Source organism: Leuciscus leuciscus (genome assembly GCF_965113295.1).
Source record: "Leuciscus leuciscus genome assembly, chromosome: 22".
NCBI lineage: Eukaryota > Metazoa > Chordata > Actinopteri > Cypriniformes > Leuciscidae > Leuciscus > Leuciscus leuciscus.
In genome coordinates, this window is record NC_138746.1 from 28,718,302 (window position 1) to 28,733,304 (window position 15,003).

Here is a 15,003-nt window from a genome sequence, read left to right on the forward strand (position 1 = left end):
AAATTACGTTTTATTCACAGAAACTGTAATATTACATGGTTTTACCAAATCTAATACCTATAGAAATATATGGGAAAAAAGCATGCAGATTGAATAGGTTGCTTAATATTTATACATGCAAAAAGAAACTAGAAATCAGAAGGTTGTTTTTAACAAACATTTTCAATTGATATTTAGAAGTGTTAAAGTGTATGTCCTGAACATGATAAGAAAATATACATTTAAATATACAATACAAACAGTTATATACAGCTTTAGGTGCACACAAATATGTTTTTTTACAGTCCGGTTAACCACATTCATGCAAGTTGTATTTTCCAATGTCATGTATAAGGCGGCCAAGAATGTGAGGGGTGGTTCCTGCACTTTCAGTGGTTATCTGTTACTTTTTTTTCATATTTGATTGTTTCCTATGAGGCTAATGCTAATTTCCAGCCTGGGGTGCGTTTCCCAAAAGCATCGTTAGCCAACTATGTTCGCAAGTTCCGTCGTTATCAGCATAGTTCAACGAGTCGGTGTTTCCCGAAACCATCGTTGTAACGAACATCCGCAAACAGTATCGCAAAGTTGTGTTGTTGGAACGACAGCTCTCGACCTGTGGTTAGAATCATATTTTCTAGTTTGCATGACATGTGGACATAATAAATCCTCATCTTGAGCAAAATAAGCAAGCTGACATTCAGTACAACCTGTGTCTTTTATTTAGAATACATACAATGTAATTTACGTCTTTTAGTTTGTCAAGAGATTTAAAGCACCGTTTTTGAAGAGTGCGCATGTGCGAACGTGCAAACTATGTAAGAACGAACCTATGACTGAATCTGGAAATAAAGCAAAATAACTGAGAAAAATTAGAAAAAGTCCTCAGATGTCATGTCTGTAATTTATAGCAAAACATCTAGCGTTAATTCGATCTCAAAAAGATTCATTAAAAGAAGTTATTACTCCACCACATGCGTGACGTCATAAACCAACGTGGTTGAACGACCACTTTGCGACAATACAGTTTCGGGAAACAGTCGTGACCATAGATATCATATAAAGGCTAGATGTCTCGTGCGCGCTGCTGGCCAATGGAGGTCGACGTCCGCACACGGCGGCCATCATACCACAGTGTGCTCGCTCACTCATAACATGGTGAATTTCCTTTTAAATAACCATAACTTGCTCAATTTTCTACCGATTTTCAAACGGTTTGGTTTGTTATAAACGTCAGAGATGTAGCTATGACACCGCATACATATGAATAATTATAAAATAAATGTTCAAGCATTCGGAATTATAGCCACGTTAATAACGTTTGTAAGAAACCAAACCGTTTGTAAATCCGTCAAGATTTCAGCGAGATAAGAGGATTTTTGTGTGTGCTGATCACTCACCTTAATTCACTGCTCCCCTGTGGTTAGATGGCCGCCGGTGATGCCGGAAGTGACTCTGCCTTAAGACATCTAGCCTTTATATGATATCTATGGTCGTGACTAGCTAGTTGATTTCTTCAATGATGCATCGTACTATGGTAGTTAAGCAGTTACGTCGTTGTTCGGGAAACGCACCCCTGGTCTCATTGTTAATACGTAGTAATTTTCAAAGATAGAAAACGTACTTTTTTGTACGTTTGGATATCCAAACGTACAAAAAAGTATGTTTTCTATCTTTGAAAATTACGTTTTCTTACAAACGTTATTAACGTGGCTATAATTCCGAATGCTTGAACATTTATGTTATAATTATTCATATGTATGCAGTGTCATAGCTACATCTCTGACGTTTATAACAAACCAAACCATATATGCTGAAAAGTATAATATGGACGTATCTGCAACGTTTAAACGTAACATTATTACGATTATTACGATTTTACAGCTAAAAAACATAAACTATTTACGAATATTTCATATCATAAAAATATCTGTATAATTTCCCTTTTACCATTTTATAGATACATGTAAGATCCCTTAACCCTACTCCCATACCCATTTTATTGACAATATTAAAAGGATAATTAATGGACAGATAAGAGTAGGGAAATTGCAGTTTTATTAACAATAAAGCATTAAAAGATAGTTTAAGACACTAATCTCTTCACCCCTAACGTTACCCCTAAACCTAACCATTTCTTAAAACTACTACAATTATAAAGACAAAAAAACAACAGACAGACACGTATAATCACAATAATTAATTTATTGAGAAATTGTCAAAACCGGTACCAAAAGTCGTTCACATGACGATGTGTCGCAGTCCTCTCTGGCAGTATATAATAGGTTTGTATGAGGTAACGTTACAGAGCAGAATTTAAGTTATTAATCCATGAAAATGTTAATCCGGTTTCGGTTCAGCTGTTCGCTCTGTGAAGGCGCGCGCGCTTCTCCATTTCAAATGTAGTACACCAACTTAAACACGGCATGTCGCAATCTGTGACGAAGCATGCGAGAGCCAATGAGCGTTTGATATCACTACCGTAAAACATTTCGTAACGCTTCGGGTGCAATTTTTGAATTTGAATTCACCACGAGCGCGGTATTTGACGTTTACGGTCTCTGCTGAGAAATGAATTTGGATCTGTTTCTTGCAAACAACGTATGGATTCTAAAGATTTGGATTACATCAAGCTAATAAAATTGATGTATTTTGTGAATGTATGTTGTGTTTCAGTGTATTATGGGGTCTATAGGAGAAAACGTCTCGGGTTACGACTGTAACCCTTGTTCCCCGAGAAGGGAACGAGACACTGCGTCGTCGTCGTGACGACACTATGGGAACGCCCTCAGCGTAACGCATCTGAAGCATGAATGAAATCTGTCCAATCCTGATTGGTGCTGCGTCATGACGTAGTAGATGACGGCATAACCGGAAGATACAAAGGGACGCCGGCACAAACACACGTTAGCTCCTTTGCGATGAAGCACGCGCTCTGCCCGTGATAGGTGTGGCGACGAGACGCAGTGTCTCGTTCCCTTCTCGGGGAACAAGGGTTACAGTCGTAACCCGAGACGTTCCCCTTCGAGGGAACTCGCACTGCGTCGTCGTCGTGACGACACTATGGGAACGCAATGCCCACTATGCCACACCGTAAGCACGCCACCCTAGTGTGAAGCTGGGAGACCAGGCACACTTAGGACGCGATCACTCTGGCGCCAGGCGTCACAGGGAGTTGCAGACTAAAAAATCTTATGAAGGTGTGTGGAGTGGCCCACCCAGCCGCTTCGCAAATATCTTGAAGCGAGGCTCCAGAAAGGAGGGCTACCGAGGAGGCCATGCTCCTGGTAGAATGAGCCCTCACAGCTATAGGTGAAGGCAGACTGCGCACCTGATAAGCCATGGCTCTAGCCTGAACAATCCAATTACTGATTGTCTGCTTGGATGCAGGCAGCCCTTTCTTGGGTGAACCAAAGCACACCAACAACTGGTCTGACTTCCTCCACTGAGAGGACCTCTCAAGGTACACTCTCAGGGCTCTGACCGGGCAGAGCAGGTGAAGTCTCCCCTCTTCCGCCGTCACGTGAAGTGGAGGATGGAATGCCTGAAGAACCACTGACCGTGCCACATTAAATGGCACCTTGGGCACATAGCCCGGTCTAGGGTGTAAGATGGCCTTAACTCCGCCAGGGGCAAACTCCAGGCAAGTTGGCAATATAGCCAAGGCCTGGAGATCCCCCACTCTCCTCAGAGAGGTGATAGCAAGGAGAAAGGCCACCTCAAGGGTCAGGTTCTTTGCCTCAGCCGACTCCAGTGGCTCGAAGGGGGCCTCAGCCAACCCTTCAAGTACCACCGCCAGGTCCCAGGTTGGAACTCTGGAGCGAGCCGCAGGCCTCATCCTCCGAGCCCCACGGAGGAAACGTACAACCAGATGGTGCTTCCCCAAAGGCCCCTCACCTATAGGCGAGTGGAAAGCCGCAATGGCAGCCACATACACCTTAAGTGTGGACGGGGTAAGACCGGCGGAGAAACGATCTTGGAGGAACTCCAGCACTGAAGCCACTGGGCAGTTAACTGGGTCCACCTCACGCTCTCTACACCAAGTGGAAAACAGATTCCACTTCAGGCTGTACAGTCTCCTGGTAGAGGGAGCCCTGGAGCTGAGTAAGGTCTCGACAACATCTGCTGACAGGCCAGCCTCTAGGTACCGAGCCCCCTCAGGGGCCAGACCCAAAGGTTCCACAGCTCTGGCCGGGGGTGAAATATTGTGCCCCCTGCCTGAGACAGCAGATCCCTCCTCAGAGGGACCTGCCACGGGAGGCCGTCTAGGAGAGCTATAATGTCCGAGAACCAAACTCGGGTCGGCCAGCGGGGTGCTACTAAAAGTAGACTGATCCCCTCTCGGCGAACCCGCTCCAAGACCCCCGGGAGCAGAGCGATCGGGGGAAATGCGTACAGACGCAGCCTCGGCCACGTCTGCACCATGGCATCCAGCCCCAGCGGAGCTGGATGTCTGAGAGAGAACCACAGTGGACAGTGGGACGTCTCTTGAGACGCAAAGAGATCCACTTCCACCAGGCCAAATCTCACGCATATGGCTTTTACCACCTCTGGGTGGAGTCGCCACTCCCCGGGCCTCAGCCCCTGCCTCGACAGGACGTATGCTCCCTGATTTTGGTCCCCGGGGACGTACATCGCTCTGAGAGACGATATTTTCCCCTGGGACCACAGGAGGATCTGGTGTGCCAATCTGCATAGAGGGCGCGACCTCAGACCCCCCTGGTGATTCAGATACGCGACAACGGAAGTGTTGTCCGAGCGTATCAGGACATGGTGGCCGCGGAGGTCTGGGAAAAAGCTCCTCAGAGCTTTGTAGACCGCCAGCATTTCCAGGCAACTGATGTGCCAAGAAGAGTGCCGGGTCTCCCACAGACCTCTCGCAAAGCGGCCGTCCATGACCGCGCCCCAACCAGTAAGGGAGGCATCTGTTGAAACGGTTTTCCGGCAACATGATGCTCCCAGTACTGGTCCCTGGGACAGGAACCAAGGTTTCCTCCATATGACGAGAGAACGAAGGCATCTGCGCGTTACTCTGATCATACGGAACGGATTTCCCCTCGGGGAAAACCCCTTGGCTCTCAACCACCACTGTAGGGGTCTCATGTGTAGCAGGCCAAAAGGTATGACGTTGGACGCTGCTGCCATGTGCCCCAGCAGTATTTGAAACTGCTTCACAGTGAGGTTGTGGCCTAGCTTCACTCTGGAGACCAACGCCTGTATGGAACCCACCCGAGCAGGAGACATTTGTGCCCGCATCGTCGTGGAGTCCCATACCACTCCCAGGAACGTAGTCCTCTGGGAGGGCGTCAACACGCTTTTCTTCGTGTTGAGTCTCAGCCCCAAGCACCTGATATGAGCGAGAACGACATCTCGATGTCGAACTGCCATATCGTACGACTTGGCTAATATTAGCCAGTCGTCGATGTAATTGAGTACACGAATGCCCTGGAGTCTCAGCGGAGCCAGCGCTGCATCCATGCACTTGGTGAAGGTGCGAGGGGAAAGAGCTAGGCCAAAGGGAAGAACCCGATATTGGTACGCTTCGCCCCCGAAAGCGAACCTCAGGAACTTCCTGTGACATGGAAGGATGGAGATATGGAAGTATGCGTCCTATAGATCTATCGTGACGAACCAGTCCTCGAACTGGATCTGACTCACGATGGCTGGAATTGTGAGCATCTTGAACCTGAATCTCCTCAGAGAACGATTCAAGTGCCTGAGATCTATTATTGGACGCAACCCCCCATCCTTCTTGGGAACTATGAAGTACCGGCTGTAGAACCCGGACTCCCTGTCTGGCAGAGGAACACGTTCTATGGCCTCCTTGACCAACAGGGATTGAACTTCCTGTTCCATAACCCGAACCTGCTCTGAGCCGACCACAGTCCAGACCACCCCGTTGAACTTCGGGGGAGGGGAGATGAACTGCAGTCTGTAACCCAGCTCTACAGTACGCAAGGCCCACGCAGATATATTCGGAAGCATGACCATGCGCCGAGATAATCTACTAAGGGAACCAGCCTCTCAAGGCTGGCCTCGGGTGTCAACCGAGCCTCATTCCCGACCCCCTGAAGCGGCTGACCGGCAGGGAGCAGTCGAGAATGATTTTCGGTGTGCGGACGCGTTCGCTGCCCAGCCGCAGGTCTTTCTAGAGGCGGCTGGAGCGGCGTGCGTGCGCGGGAAAAGAGTGTCGCCTCCCGCGCCCCTCCCGAGGGAGCCTGGCAAAGGAGACGGCGCTCTTGCGGCAAGCCTTCTGAGCCTAAGGTCGATCTGAGGACCGTCCTTTAGGCAAAGAAGGCTTCTGCCAGGTGGTCCTAGCTGCGGCCGGACCACTCAGAGCTGTCCCCCCCGGGGTGGAGCGATCGAGGTCGCCTCCCCCCGGAGCTCTCAGGAAATCAGTGCTGTGTTCCCGCCGTCCAGTACGCTTCGGGCCACACTGATTTCCTGAGAGCTCCGGGGGGAGGCGACCTCGATCGCTCCACCCCGGGGGGGACAGCTCTGAGTGGTCCGGCCGCAGCTAGGACCACCTGGCAGAAGCCTTCTTTGCCTAAAGGACGGTCCTCAGATCGACCTTAGGCTCAGAAGGCTTGCCGCAAGAGCGCCGTCTCCTTTGCCAGGCTCCCTCGGGAGGGGCGCGGGAGGCGACACTCTTTTTGCACCTGTCGGTGCGAGGCTCAATATTTTAATTCCTCAAAATTAAATGCAGCCAAAAAAACACTAGATAAGTGAAACGGTGGTAGGCTGAATTAAAATATCTAACTTCTCAAAGTCAGATAATATTCCATCATTTTAATTCCATTAAGAATTAAATGCAGCCATAATCACCAGACAATACTGTTTGTTTAGTTTAATATTTATTTAAACGGTTTCGTAATCTACGCGCTGCCTCGGCAAACGCGATATTCGAGCCGTCGGTCACAATATATCGGCTTTCATCCCTCGAGAAGAAAGTCAACAATTGCGAGGTTGAAACATCCGACAGCGCACGGCTTTTTTCTATGCACGCACGCCGAGATATTTCTCAATGAACACTGCCAGCCCCCTCAGGAGCTGACTGTGAATGCCTCGCACCCAAACAGTATTATTTCACAGATCGTGTGTGTCCCTTTTATAGCAGACTCGTAATCTACGCGCTGCCTCGGCAAACGCGAGATTCGAGTCGTTCACAATATATTTGGCTTTCATCTCTCGAGAAGAAAGCCAACGGGCGCGAGGCTGAAACACCCGGAACGCACGGCTGTGTGCGTCAAGATATTTCTCAATGAACACACAGCCAGCACCCTCAGGAGCTGACTGTGCATGCCTCGCACCCACACAGAATCTTTAATGCAGAGTAGCCCCGTAATCTATGCGCTGCCTCGGCAGGCGCGAGACCCGAGCTATAGATTCTGTATTGCAATGCAGACATAATCTACGCGCTGCCTCGGCAAACGCGAGATCAGTCACAGAATCTTTATTGCAGAGTAGACCCGCAACCTACGCGCTGCCTCGGCAAACGCGAGATCCGAGCCACTAGATTCTATATTGCAATGCAGACGTTATTTGGGACAATTCTTATAGGACAAACAACACCAAATAGGACAAACAGTTTCACACAGAGCGCTTTGCTGAAGAGCAAAAAGCTAACGTGTGTTTGTGCCGGCGTCCCTTTGTATCTTCCGGTTATGCCGTCATCTACTACGTCATGACGCAGCACCAATCAGGATTGGACAGATTTCATTCATGCTTCAGATGCGTTACGCTGAGGGCGTTCCCATAGTGTCGTCACGACGACGACGCAGTGCGAGTTCCCTCGAAGGGGAACGCCTTTTGTGTCTCACGGTAAATAAAGCAAATATTACAAAATGGTTAAACGATTAAAGAAGGTATTTTTAATGTATTCTTGTTTAACACCATGTAGGCTAATCCTCCGAAACGAGTTTGCAGCAGAAGGCACGAACAGAGCGAAATGTTATTATTTATGAGTAACTAACGTTATTATATGAGTAAACTGTATTAATAAATGCAACTGAAAATCTAATGGATAAGACAATTGAATGCAATAGAGTCAAAATAGTAATGCCACGATTTTAATAGGCATAAATAGGAATACATACAAATTTGTACGTCGGTAGAGTTGTTTATACGTAAATAAATTACGTTTTTGTGCTGTCAATACGTAAATGTTATACGTTTTAGTGCTGTAAATATGTCAGTATTATACGTTTCTGTGTGTATAAAACGTAAATAAATGTACGTATGTTAGAACTACATTTTACGTAAAAATACATACGTATTCTCATGAGATCACTTTGCAGCAATTTCATTGTGACATAGTTTAATGGGCATAGTTCACCCAAAAAGGAAAAGTCTGTCATCATTAACTGACCCTCAATTTGTTCCAAACCTGTATGAGTTTCTTTCTTCTGTTGAACACAAAAGAAGATATTTTAAAGAATGCTGGTAATCAAACAGTTGCTGGTAGCTATTGACATCCATAGTATTTTTTCTTACTATGGCTGTTTCATGTCAATGGCTACCATCAACTGTTTGATTACCAGCATTCTTTAAAATATCTTCTTTTGTGTTCAACAGAAGAAAGAAACTCATACAGGTTTGGAACAACTTGAGGGTGAGTCAATGATGACAACATTTTTATTTTTGGGTGAACTAGACCTATCCCTTGAAACGCACTGGAAACTCTTTTACATTTAAAACAATTAAAATATTGTTTTGTTGATTTTACATATGGAACACCTTTTTATTTCCTAAGTATTGCAATAAAAATGTTCAAAGGAAATAAAAAATGTTCAAAGCAAATGTGTTACAACCACTTCATGATATCTTATGGCTGTTTAAAAGACGACTTAACTTTTGTTACTTTACTTAAAGCAGACGAAGTTTTAAATACTATAACCACATTATAAAGCTTTTTAGATGTTTAAAAGAAGACTTTGTTTTTGTCACATTACTTTAAGCAGTAAAAGAACACTCATAAGATGTAGTATGATATTGTGCAGATCTCAAGTAAACTGACAATATATGAGACTCGGGAAAGTAAAAGATATGAAACTGTGATATCTAATCCATTATAACTTAAGTGGATACAATGATATTCATTGTGTGTTCTAAATCCTCATTCTTAATAGTTATAACCACAAATAAGTATTATTAATGTTGTTACGATTATTCATGAGATGATAAAACACATTATAAGGTTGTTTATGTAAGGGATAATCCATGGGTAGCTGTGCATTAAACTATTTTAATGCACGATGTGAAGGCAAAGAACCGCCCGACGTGAGGCCTGACATTCCAAATCCATTTGTCCTGTTGTTGGAAGGAGCACAAGCATGTGGAGTACACCTAAAATAGAATGGCCTTGCGATTACTGTCGGAAACTCAATGCAGAATTTGAGAGATTTTCCCTTTCAGGTAGACATAACTGCCTAGAGTCATTACGCAGATGCCTGCTGAGAGATCTGACTTTGTTTTAAAGGGACTTTTGTCATTTTCTGATCCAATCCCTCCAATCCAATCCATTTTTCCCTTGACTATCCAAGTAAACAATTTCTTAAAATGCTATTTATATATTTTTTGACAGAAAAGCCACGAGAATCATGCTTCGACCCTGGGAATATTATGAACGGAACTAGATTGGGAATGGACTACAAGCTGGGATCAACTGTGACGTATCAGTGTGATTCTGGGTACACCATTGCGGGACCACCCACTCTCACCTGCATCATTGGGACTGATGGGAAACCTGTATGGGACAAGGCTCTGCCTACGTGTAAAGGTAGGAATGGTGCCGTTCTGTACAGAGACATAAGGGGTGTTGATAGGAACAACAGAAATGGGAGTGTGGATTTTTATTGTTGCACATCAATGATAAGTCTTTTACTCAAATGGTACATAATGTGTTTTTACACTATGTAATGGTCTGGGTGCATGCTACTATACTTTAAGAGCCATGTTTGGGGTGTCCCAAGCCTTGCATTCAGGGGGAGAGTAAAGGAGGCGAATGTTTGGTTTGTGCCTTCTTTAAACAAAATACAATTGTTAACTGTAACCTGTGTCATGCAGATTATTTATAACGCATTGCCACTATAGGTATTTGGTTTGTGTCTATCAAATTTAAAATTTAAAATTAATGAGATGAAGTACATTTTGTTTGTCAAGTATTTATTTCACTGGATTATTCAAAAATAGACATTATGACATGAATATTTAATCTATATATTTGTTCTCGTTTCATTACCATAATTCATTAACATAAGTTATTCATACCATGTTTTTTTTTTTTTTTCTCCTGTGGATACCACCCACCAATACAAGACATTTTTTATTATTGCTGGGTTTTTATTAATTAATTCATGTTTTCACATATTGTTTGGTGCATTGATTTTAGAACATTCATTTTTGTTTGTCCTGCAGTTTTAAATGCAAAGTATTGACGCATGTTAATTTGATTAAGCACTTCTTTAAAGAAATTAGCAGCAGCCTCCTTATCAGAGACATTATTCCTTTAGTTTTTTTACAATCTTGAGAGTTAATTGATTAGGCCATTGTTACATGCATAGTTCTGCTCTGTCACACTGCTGTTATTTATTGGGTTTGGAGAAACCGTCTGGTTCTCCCATTGGCTTACACACAGAGAGAGAGAGAGAGAGAGAGAGAGAGAGAGAGAGAGAGAGATGCGGACAGAGGCCTTCAAAAGAACAGCGCCCAGGTCTTTGTCCCTTAGTGACAGAAGAGAGAGCTTGGGTGGTGACAAGTGCCACTCATTCACACATTTCCTGTCAATCCAAGACCTTTCTAATTTCTCTAGCTTTCTCCTCTATCTTCCATTTCTTTTTTTCAAGCCTTCTGGGTTTTGGTCACATGTTCAGGGATCTAGCAGTCAAGGCAAAGCATTACACTATCAGGGATAGTAGATATATATCCCACCAATCATAATCCAAACCTGCCATGGTTGAGTCAGTGTTGTTATGTCCAGCCCAGTTGATCCGCTCAAATAAACAGATTGCAATTTCATTCCGTGCCGATAGCTATGCAGAAATCACACACTTCACTGTTATGTAATTCCTAGTGTTTCTGTGATAATAGCTCAAATCACATGACAAAAGAAGCATGTGCTCCCTCTGAACCCAGCATATTTAAAAACAACACCAGGTTATAGATAGGAACGTGCAATGAACATCATTGACCCCAATCTGAAGGTCAAGCAAGGGTTTTTGCACCTCAGTAGCATCCGTTGATTATTTAACCTCTTTTGATGGAGATGGAAAGCCGCCGATGCCCTTTGCGAGACAGCCTCATTTCCGCACTCCAGGAACATTTTGTTTGTCCTCACTGATGGAATTTCCAGCACGTTGCTTTGCCCATCTTTATGCATGAGCTGTAACTGTGGGGCAGAGACATATTCCTATACAGGTCATTGTTGAGCTAACATAATCATCTGATTGTGTCATGAGAGATGCTTTATTTGAACTTAATCATCCGCACAGAGTGTACGCAAGCCCACGTTCGTACAATCCATTAGCTTTCTGCCTGCTAAGAATCCCCCCCGGCTCCTCTATTAGTTAAGTGAGGATGTCTACCAAAGACAACTGGATTCTGAAGAGGTTGGACAGCCTGACTCAGTCGATATCAGCCTCTTTAAATAACGGTAGCAGGGATAAACATTTTTCTTTTTTTTTTAAATAATGAAGTGTTCCAGTCAGTTGCAGTTCAACAGAGACAGTTTGCTGCTTTTGTACAAAGTGCTTAAACCCCAGCAACTGCCTAGCAACTACTCAGATCACCTTCGCAACAACATGGCAAGGCCTATGCCACTTCAAGTTTCAGGTCTCTCTTCAAACATATTCAAGTGTACTTACCTAAGAAAGTACTAAGGTAACTACATGGGTCAAGGTTAGGTTTGGGGTAGGTTCAGGGTTAGTACCTAGTTATTACCCAGTTATTGTAATTACTATAATAAGTACATAGTATGTGCATGGGGAACAGGATTGTTACCAATAATGTGCTACCAAATTTTGTTTTGAACTTGACTTCTCTAGTTGTGGTTAGTGTTGGTTTGGTCCTTGTCTAGCTGGTGAACCAAAATAGAAATCCTGTCCAAAAGTAAAACTTATCCAGTGAAGGTGGTTGAACAGAATAGTCTTTCTGGTGAAGCTGGCTGACTAAAGAAGTCTTGTGGATTATCTAGTTAAGCTTCGCCAGCATCTCTTTCAGCTTGAAATTATGAACAGTAGGTCTTACACCATAGTGATCATATATAGGGATGCACAATATATCAGAATCATGTATATAAAATTGTATATACAGCACATGCTGTAACATGTAGCACTTGTGTAGGACGATATACTATATTGCACATCCCAACTGCTTGTTTATATATTATCCCCCAGCTCTAATCTGCTAAATATGACTATAAGACATGAAAATAGTAAGATATTATAAACATTAACAATATGATTGTCTGATTAAGATGTTTTGAAACAGTGTGTATTGTGAAAAGCGATATACAAATACATTTAACTTGACTTGATATTGGATATCTTCTGAATTTAGATCAATATTATTATTTTTTACTAGAAATTTCTGTAGCTCAAACATTACATGTCTAACAAAATCATTGTCTTTTGATGTGTGATGTTTATCAATCGGGTCATTGATTGTTCATAATTTTTATTTATTTTTTTATTTAGATTGTCTTTACGGTCCATCAAATGTTTTCTTAAATTTATTATTTGTAAAAAATAAAATAAAAATTAAAAAACATTCCAAAATCACCTCTGATTTTTAGACCCCACTAATATCTCAGTATCAGTGTTACTTTATTATACTATTATGGTTTTTACTACTATTTTGAATTTCATGTTTTATTTTATTTTTTATTTTAATACATAAAGTTAAACTAAATGAAAAAGAAAAATTGTGTCAACTAGATGATTTATTTTGTTTTATTTTATTTTAGTTAAAGATTATTTGATTACAAATAACACGTTTTTAGTTTTAGTTACCTACAGGAACCCTGCTCAGTATTGTTCTAGTTTATCAGTCAGAAGTCACTAATCATTGACAAACAGAACTATTTTGTGGTGGTCATGGCGCATTGATTCACAGACAGCAGTTTGTGGAGGTTAATCCTTTTAGCCGTCCTCACTCAGAGCCCTTTAATGCAGAGGTGTGAGGTTAGATGAAGTAGAAAAGAGACTGTGAGCCATTTGCGATGCTTTTATACACTGTCGCTGCAGCTTCCTTTTATCAATAGTCCATGCTTACAACTAATGAGGTAAATGGCTTGCTGAGTACTTATGACCTTTTAGCCAAAGTGGGCGCTTCCAAGTAGTCCAGTGAGAATGAGTCAGATTTGATTGGGGGGCGGCAACGGATGAACGGAGGTATCGGAGTTTCACTTTGTGGGGTGGGCGATGGCTTAAAAAGAATGCAGTAGGCACAATTGGAAATCGTTCTGAAAACCAAGGGAGATGTGAAGCAAATGTTGCCATTTCACGGGCCATTTCATCATATTGTCTGTCACTTCAGTTTATTTCTAGTCTCCAAAATCTGTTATTTATGTCACCTTCAGCAAGGAGAGGCAGCACGACATCACTGCATTTTTCCATTGTGTCGACCTCCAGCAATACACAGTGCATATAGTGTTCAAAGCATAACTAATATGCTGGAGCCTTAGGCCAGGATAATGACTTTAACAAGATCATTTAAGAATTAATGGGGTGTGATGCTCTCTCATCATTTAAGCCATACAAGCAGATGCATACATACAATGCACATGTGACACATGGTTGTAATAAACTTCTGATTTCATATTGGCATATAACCACTTGTAGGAAAACAAATAGAAGAAATTGTAGCATTCAACATGATGGCTATAAGAATGAATGTCCCTTTTCAAGACAGGCTTCACCTGCAAGTGCACTGCTTTACCAAGTGAGCTACCGATCAAGTTTATACGTCAAAAAAGCCATACGGGAACTGTGGTCAATTCAAAAAGTTGTCAGTTCAGCTGGAAACTTCAGGGAATTGTAAATGTAGGTATGTTCTGCAAAAATGTAGGTACTGGCACACTTTTCCAATAAGCTTGTGTAGTTTAAAAGACCTAAAAAGTTGTAAATTCAGTTCAGTAATCAAATTTAAGGCCATAAAAAGTCTTAAGTATCTTATGGTACAACAAAACCAGTCAATGAATACCACACGTTCATATGATCTACTATTGATGAATTAAGAGTTTTTAATATGCATCTGCATTAGCTGATTTATGCATTTAGTGTATTTTGTGCACTGCCATTTGTAGCATTTGTTGTCAGATTATATTGCTGATTTCACTTAATTTTGACAAACAGTTGCTGTAGTCGACAGGAGCTGTAGTCAGAAACAGCTGTCCAGGTACATAAACAAGATGGTCACCAAATTAAATTACTTTTCTTAAAGACACTTTGGCAAAATCTGCACCTGATAAAGAGTTAAAACACATGTAAGATCTAGTCAAGTCAAGTCACCTTTATTTATATAGCGCTTTATACAATACAGGTTGTTTCAAATCAGCTTTAGTGATACATGTTCCTCAACCCTTTGCATTTTTGTTTATTACATATTTTGGCAAATTTTATGATACATTCATCTAACAACAAAGAACCATAAACACACACAGCACCACACACAAATCTAGCAGCATTCAAGAAACCACCAAGAACACCCTAACAACTGCCTACTGCCTGTCAAACTTCAAATCTCTGTTCAAACTGCTGCTAGTTTGTGTAAAGCTAAACTTTTCTCAACTTTACCGCATCACTGGACATACCCACATCACACAATGATTTGTAGTGATGGGAAGTCATTTATTTTCTATGAGCAACAGCAACCATTGCTGTCACTCATTGAATATGAATGACTTCCACTTGGTGAAAATGACTGTATGTAGTGATTTTCTGTATCACGACCCAGAACATCCTTAGCAACACACTAGCAACCATCCAGCAATGTTGTGACAACAACCTAGAGCACCCTAGTAGCCAC

The 15,003-nt window shown here is 42.6% G+C and overlaps 1 protein-coding gene and 1 long non-coding RNA gene across 3 annotated transcripts in view; one reads left to right on the forward strand and one right to left on the reverse strand.

Annotated features, from left to right (window-relative positions):
• LOC309486929 (CUB and sushi domain-containing protein 1) overlaps positions 1-15,003 on the forward strand; it is a 727,180-nt gene that overhangs the window by 579,354 nt on the left and 132,823 nt on the right. For both annotated transcript variants that reach the window (XM_082154400.1, XM_082154401.1), the window contains exon 30: positions 9,563-9,757. In XM_082154400.1, the coding sequence (XP_082010526.1) occupies positions 9,563-9,757 (195 nt within the window). The remainder of the gene's footprint in view (positions 1-9,562; positions 9,758-15,003) is intronic.
• LOC309487064 overlaps positions 1-15,003 on the reverse strand; it is a 419,730-nt gene that overhangs the window by 9,522 nt on the left and 395,205 nt on the right. The gene's annotated exons all lie outside the window — the stretch shown is intronic.